The 7628-nt window shown below is 34.8% G+C and overlaps 1 protein-coding gene across 1 annotated transcript; it reads left to right on the forward strand.

The window, feature by feature from the left end:
• The first annotated feature begins 577 nt into the window (after window positions 1–577).
• On the forward strand, window positions 578–5067 carry CNGA1 (cyclic nucleotide gated channel alpha 1). The gene is made up of 7 exons (XM_017805328.1): window positions 578–689; window positions 901–967; window positions 1346–1378; window positions 1483–1584; window positions 2477–2584; window positions 2731–2837; window positions 3662–5067. The coding sequence occupies exons 1-7, from the start codon at window positions 578–580 to the stop codon at window positions 5065–5067; spliced, it is 1935 nt and encodes a 644-aa protein (XP_017660817.1).
• The last annotated feature ends 2561 nt before the right edge of the window (window positions 5068–7628 follow it).

Consider the following 7628-nt stretch of genomic DNA (forward strand, 5'->3'; position numbering starts at 1 on the left):
TATGTGCATTAGGAAATTACTACATCAGTCTTAACTTCCTATTTAGAGAACCTACTCATTGCTCTCAACAGAGTATAACTCTTGGGTATCAGACATAATGAGATTTCTTTGGACCTACAATCAGTTGATTTTAGTCTGGTTTTCAGTATGCCACCTGTGCATGAATCTGTTTATCCATTTTGATACATTAAGTTTCGAACCTTTGGTTCAAAACCAAATGAAACAGTGGTCAGTGTTTCAAATACAATTGTCTAAATATTTTCAAAGTATGTGTCAAGGCTCAGGAGAAAGACCTAAATTAATGCTTCCTCTAAGACAAATATGTGTTGAACATTCTCTTTAGCAGCAGTTACCTGGTCATTCAGCACAATGAAGGACCCACAGTGCTCTTTCTTGTCTGGTGGGAGCCTCATGGGAGACAGGAAACTGAAAATATTCTTGTTGGTCTTTGAGGAAGCAAGGATGTAAAGTATTCATCTTTAGGGAAGAAAAAAAAAACTGCTTCTTATTGTGAAATGGCTTGATTCTTTTTTTTATCCAGTCTTCCTTAATAGCTCAAGTTAAGACGAACTTGACCATGAAGGTAGGAGTGATTGAGGCTCATCATTCCCATACAATTATTCCAAACGTAGTAGTGCACGACACCAGTAAGGACCCTGGATTGATGCACAGAGAGGAAAACAGGTATGTCAAATATGCTGTTTTGTGTCAGTTTGTTTTCTTTTTAGTTTGATAATATGTATAGGATTATCTAAGCACAGATGCTTGCCATCATCTAATTTTCTTCACTACTAGAAATAAACTAAGTCTTTAAGATTATGATATATTGCTTATTATAAACATTTAGGAGATTTCTTTTTATTTCAGCAGATATCACATAACTTGTTATTTTGTTGTTCCCCAGGCAACGATATCTACCTGGTGTATTTGCATGCTACAATATTAACAATAATAGTAATAAAGATGCGTAAGTAACTTCGCCATTTCATAAAGTGAGAGTACTGCAATATTGTCTGTTTAAGCAGAAATGAAGAGTAATAATATATATCTAATAATTTTTTTAGAAACAGTTATGTCTTTCAGGTAATCCCAAAAGAGATTGCATGTATATTTTAACATTTATGCATATCAGCTATGATGAGCATTCTCAATAGCAAAGTTACTGGTATTGTATCTATTAATTTAAAATAAAAATAGTTCTAGGTGAATACAATAGTTTTTTTGAAGGTCAAACACCTAAGTATAATGTTATCCTTACTGAATGCAGATGATTCTAATAAATAAGTAAATGTGGAAGCAAGAGGTATGTGCATTCCATGATCTATCATATTTTTCTTTTTATTAGGGAGGAGAAGAAAAGAAAAAAAGAAAAGAAGAGGTAAGACAAAGAGTAATTATGCTACTATTGCTAATATATTCAATTTCTTCTAAACATGTTTTAATTTGGTCTTTAACAATGGAAAATGTAAATCTATTTTTTAGCAAGCCAGAAAAAAAAAAGGATGGAGAAACAGAAAAGAACAAAGAAAAAAAGGAGAAAAATAAAAATAAAGATAAGTCCAAGAAGAAAGAAAATATAGAAGAGTAAGTATTTTTCATTTAGAATCTGTTATGCTGTCTAATAAAATTGCTTTTGATGTAAAATTGAATCCACTCCTGAACACCCTGTAAAGATGTTTATACATCTAGTGAATGAGTGTACAGACTGCTGTTGTTCTTTCTAGAGTAGAGTTGTTTTGACTTAACTTCATATATGGATGACAGAAATATGCATGCATGGAAAAAATTAATCAAGACATATCGCCTTTGGATTTTGATCATCTAATATCTCTTGGATAACACCCTGCAGCAAAAGCTGTGTCATCATAAAGCAATCTCTTCCACACACAGATCTTCCACACACAAAGGCACCTACAAGCGAGTAAACTCTTCTGTGATCTAAAAGTTTTTACTTTACCTTCTCCTTGGTAAATTCATAATTTTCTGCCTAAGGACAGAAACTTAAAACAGTGCAGCAGGAACTTGTGTTGTATGATTTCCCATTCTTTTATTTCTCTGTGTAAATGTTTTATCTTTCTCAGAGCTACACTTTTCCCAGTGAGAAAGGAATGATGGAAATGATTTATCTCACTTATTTAAACATTAGTAGTCATATAATATTTTTTTAAGATGATAAAATCAATTATCAGACAAGACCATTATTTGGGTAGGAAAAAAAATTAATTTTAAAATTACATGTGCCACTATAAACTGAAGTGGGACTGCCAGGGTAATTTTGCTCAGAAAAATTCAGATTCTAAAGTTTGTGTCCCAAGTCATAAAAGCTTCATATTTTCCATGCACTCAAGCAACTCAACTTTAATGAAGACCATTTATTTTACAATAACAATTTTTGGAATGCTTTCTTCCTCAAAAACTTTGTGTATTTCAAGTCTCTCATTCAATCTCCTTTTCTTCCCCCTTGCTTATCCCTTAGGAAGAAGAAAGATATTTTCACCATTGATCCAGCAGGAAATATATATTACAACTGGTTGTTTTGCATCACAATGCCTGTCATGTACAACTGGACCATGATTATTGCTAGGTGCTGTACTCCTTCAATGCCTATATAGAACATCTGGCAAATCTTAATATCCCTAGATAAATAAAAAGTATTTTATTCATCACTGATTTCATGCAAGTATTTAACTTTCATTTCATGGTGATTTGGTTTTGTCTTTTCCTATTCAGAGCCTGTTTTGATGAGCTTCAGCATGACTACTTAGCAGCATGGTTTATCATTGATTATGTTTCTGATGCCATTTACGTTGCTGACATGTTTGTACGGACAAGGACAGGTAAATATACTCAATGATTAATTATTCCTTTTCATTTATTTGTGTCAGGTTTTTTAAAATAGTCAAAACACTACTGCTTGATTATCTGAATACCCCTGATGAAGTGCAAGAGTGAACAAAGACATTGAGCTAGATCTCTGAAAGACTGTAGCCTGTGACCTGTAAGAGAAACTGTAATGTATTACTCAAAGAATACATAAAACCTGAAGTATGCTAGGTACAAGCTATTCTGCCTGCAGCTGACTCATAAAGACAAAATAAACATGCAATGCAGCCAAGTGAGGATTGGGGATTCTGAAAAACTCACACCTAAATCTGTTTTTGTGTTAAAGGGGTATTCAAATACTCGCTTGATTTTCAAAATGATTGAGCAAGTAAGACATTCCCATTAACTTCATCTGCAACTGTTTTAAAATCTTATCCTATATTCAGAGCTATTGAGTAGATACACTCAATATGGAACTGAAATTCCTGTGTCCAAATTCTTGCTCTTATTAACCACCCTTTCTATAGCCTGTGGAGGTTTTTTTGGGAGAGTGAGGTTGTTTTTTTTTCCCAGATGTTCACCATAGTGGAAAAATGGAGGGAAAGAATCAGAGCTTAAAATGTTTATCTTTCAAAGGTGTATAATTCAGCTCAAACTGAACCATACAGAACTAAGCTGAGTATTTATAAATAAGAAATGGCATATTAAAAAGTAAGAGAAGTTACATTCCATCTGGAATTGGCACTCAAAATATTTCTTCAAAGTACATTTGGACTGACAATAAACACAGCACATTTGAAGTTGTAGCCTTTTTTTATTATTTACAATTTTATTGTAGGTTACCTGGAGCAAGGTCTTCTGGTGAAAGAAGAACAAAAGCTTCGAGAGAAATACAAGAAATCTTTTCAATTCAAATTAGATTTTCTGTCAATCATACCAACTGATCTCTTATACTTTAAGTTAGGATTGAATTACCCGGAATTAAGAATAAACAGACTACTCAGAGTAGCTCGGATGTTTGAATTCTTCCAGCGAACAGAAACAAGGACAAACTACCCCAATATCTTCAGGATCTCTAACCTTGTCATGTACATTGTGATTATTATTCACTGGAATGCCTGTGTGTACTACTCGATCTCAAAAGCCATTGGATTTGGGGCTGACACATGGGTCTACCCCAACACCTCTGATCCTGAATTTGCTCGTCTGACTAGAAAATATGTCTACAGTCTCTACTGGTCAACACTGACCCTGACTACTATCGGTGAAACACCCCCTCCTGTAAGAGATTCTGAGTATTTCTTCGTAGTTGTTGACTTCTTGGTTGGAGTACTGATTTTTGCTACCATTGTTGGTAATGTGGGCTCTATGATCTCCAACATGAATGCTGCCAGGGCAGAGTTTCAAGCAAGGATTGATGCTATCAAGCAGTATATGCACTTTCGGAATGTGAGTAAAGACATGGAAAAAAGAGTTATAAAGTGGTTTGACTACCTGTGGACAAACAAAAAGGCTGTGGATGAAAGGGAAGTCTTGAAGTATCTGCCAGATAAACTAAGAGCAGAGATTGCAATCAATGTTCACCTGGAAACACTAAAAAAAGTTCGGATTTTTGCGGACTGCGAAGCTGGTCTGCTGGTTGAACTGGTTTTGAAACTCCAGCCACAAGTATACAGTCCTGGAGACTATATTTGCAGAAAAGGAGATATTGGACGAGAGATGTACATTATCAAAGAAGGCAAGCTGGCAGTAGTTGCTGATGATGGAATTACCCAATTTGTGGTCCTAAGTGATGGCAGCTACTTTGGAGAAATCAGCATTCTTAATATCAAAGGTAGCAAAGCTGGAAATCGAAGAACAGCCAATATTAAAAGTATTGGCTATTCGGACTTGTTTTGTCTGTCTAAAGATGATCTTATGGAGGCTTTAACAGAATATCCAGATGCAAAGGCTATGCTGGAAGAAAAAGGCAAGCAAATCCTAATGAAAGACGGATTGCTGGACATTGAAATTGCAAATTTAGGAAGTGATCCTAAAGATCTTGAAGAGAAGGTTGCCTACATGGAACGATCGATGGACAGGTTACAAACAAAGTTTGCCAGGTTGTTGGCTGAGTATGACGGTGCACAACAGAAACTGAAAAAAAGACTTACACAAATAGAGAAAATATTGAAGCCAGTTATAGAGGAAGAGTTTGCAGCCTTAGAAGAAGCAGATCCATCCACAGATAAACCTGGATTGTGAAAAGCAGATTAAAACACTGGAGGCTGCCAGTAAGACTTAGGGTCAAATCCTGAATGGGGCTGAATACATTAATTTCTAATATTTGTGGGACCTTACTATTAATTACAAAAAGTTATTTGTTGAGGCAATGTTACCAATTTCCTACAAGAAGCACATATATGGCAGGTTTCAGGCAGAAAAAGAAGAATCAAAAATCAGAACGGAAGATAACATTTTGCTCTTGCACAAGCAGGTGGAATTATCTGCTAATGCATTATGTACTCTGTGTAACACTCCTCTATGGAAAATGCATTCAGTCTATATACAGTCATATACCAGCAAATATTGGAAGTTTTGCTGACTATTTTAAAATAATTTCTTCATGTCTGCCTATGGAAAGAAGGACAGTTTTGGTAACAACTATATTATTTGAGGTCATTAACCTTTATATTAAACTCGTGTGTAAATGAACACATTTTATTATCTATTGATTACCATAAGATTAAGTATGGGATATTATATCAGGAATTAAGTATATGCAGATGAGAGTACTGAAGGCTGTAAGATTTGGAAAATACTATTACTTTATTTGATCCACCTTGATTGATTTCTTGATATGTAAGTGGGTGGTTTGAAATGGTCCTTTTTTCAGGCTAATACATGCAAGGGCTGGAATAGAATAGAGACTGGAGAAAATACAACTTTTTTCAAGCATTAATATGACAGATATGAGTGGTGCAAAATCTAGCTGTTCTTTTCACAATAATAAAAAATACTTAGCATTGAGGACAAATACTTAACATCCATGTGACATGGACTATCAAGTTTTTATAATCTGTGATGAAAAATGTGTATGTCCCTAATATAACACTTGTGGATGCTGGCAGAGTGCAAGGGGCAGACATGACTGGAAGAGGCCAAATTTGCCCTGCAGTATCTTCTGTAGCTGCTGTTGTGGAAAGAATACAACTAAAGAGATTATTTTTTCCATTGATAGGGTATATCTTTCTTCATAACTATTTCTAAGTAGTAAAATCTAGTGTTTTATATGTTAGCTCCATTTTCAACTACTTTGGGAAGCATTATCTTCTTGGATTTTCCCCCTAATTTATGTCTCTTTTCATTGGCAAAAATGTTTTTCTTAGCTATGGTCTCAGATGGGTATTTTCAGTAGAATTTGATCATAGGCACTTAGCACTGGATAAATTTAATGAAAGGGAGTCAAGAAAGGGACTGCAATGAGATAATGAATAATTCTTTATTTAGGGCAATTTGTTTACCCTGGGAACTTGGACTGCCACTCTTAAAAATACATAGGTACATGTTAATGTCAATAATATATCTACACATTCATTTGCTCCTTAATGAGATGGAGATATTATAAATTGGATATTTTATAAAGTACATTCCTTTCTGGTTGTTTTACTTTTTGTAATGTTGATGTTTTCCAGAATGCCAGAGATTTATAAATAACTCTTGATTCCACTGCAGGGATTAAATGTTATGAAGTACTTATTGCATAGGATATATATGGAACGACAAGGATAAATATAAATATGAAATGGCTTTCATCCACTGTTGATCCTGTGCTTTGAATGACAAATGGCTTAATGAACTCATGAGGGGAAAGAATATGCCATCCTATCACTAAAGACTCTAACCCTGCACACAAGAACAAGCATTATTTTGTCATTTAACTATATTGTGAGTGTTGGACTTTACAATCAGCATTATACCAACCCAGGCCTTGAATATAATTTGCAATCTGTATGCCAGCAGCATCCTAGATGGCTACACCATGTTTCACTAGGCACTTAGGAAGCACTTTTCTCCTTTGTTGAAGTGTTTAATACTTTGTATTTGAGAAATGTGTAATATGATATTACTTTTAATTAATAAAGACAGATATTTACTGTTAACAGGTTTTTTTAATTGATCCTTCAGTCTACGACATGAGTTGTATTCACTAGCTACCTCTTTCTTAAGAATAAAAATTCTTTAATTTAAAACACTTTGAAATAAAACAGAAAACCAGAATTGACTTCCAGTAGTTTGCTTACTATTTTCAGACTCTTTATGACTGGAAATGTTGTATTACTCAACTTTTAGGAGAATATCTTTGCTGAAAAAAAGGCTAAATGCAGAATTTTCTCTTATCATATGACATCGTATAAGTGTTAAAAGGAAATGTCAATAAAATTAAAACTATTTCAACTTGTCCTGCAGTAAAACTTTCTGGATATACTTAAATAAAGTTTCTAAACAGGCTTTGTGGTTGGTTTTTGACTCTCATATTCTGAAGAGGAGCTATGAAGCAAATGCAGGCAAGAGCTGCATGCCACAGAAGGGGCTGCCAAAAATTTACTCTGGAGAAAAGGATGCTTTTGGGGGGGACTTTATCGCTCTCTACAACTACTTGAAAGAAGGTGGTAGTGAGGCGGGGGTCAGTGTCTTCTCCCAAGTAACAAGTGACAGGAAGAGAGGAAATGGCCTCATGTTGTGCCAGGGGAAGTTTGGTTCGGATATTAGGAAAAATGTCTTCACTGAAAGGGTTGTCAAGCACTGGAACAGACTGCCCAGGG

This window comes from Lepidothrix coronata, unplaced genomic scaffold (assembly GCF_001604755.1).
Source record: "Lepidothrix coronata isolate B3197 unplaced genomic scaffold, Lepidothrix_coronata-1.0 Scaffold0, whole genome shotgun sequence".
NCBI classification, from domain to species: domain Eukaryota; kingdom Metazoa; phylum Chordata; class Aves; order Passeriformes; family Pipridae; genus Lepidothrix; species Lepidothrix coronata.

Bases quoted from the DNA above. Each gene is read 5' to 3' on its own strand.
- CNGA1 (XM_017805328.1), top strand. From the start codon at position 578: ATGAAGGTAGGAGTGATTGAGGCTCATCATTCCCATACAATTATTCCA. The intron at 968-1,345 runs GTAAGTAACTTC...TCTTTTTATTAG, and splicing joins AATAATAGTAATAAAGATGC to GGAGGAGAAGAAAAGAAAAA. The intron at 1,379-1,482 runs GTAAGACAAAGA...TCTATTTTTTAG, and splicing joins AGAAAAAAAGAAAAGAAGAG to CAAGCCAGAAAAAAAAAAGG.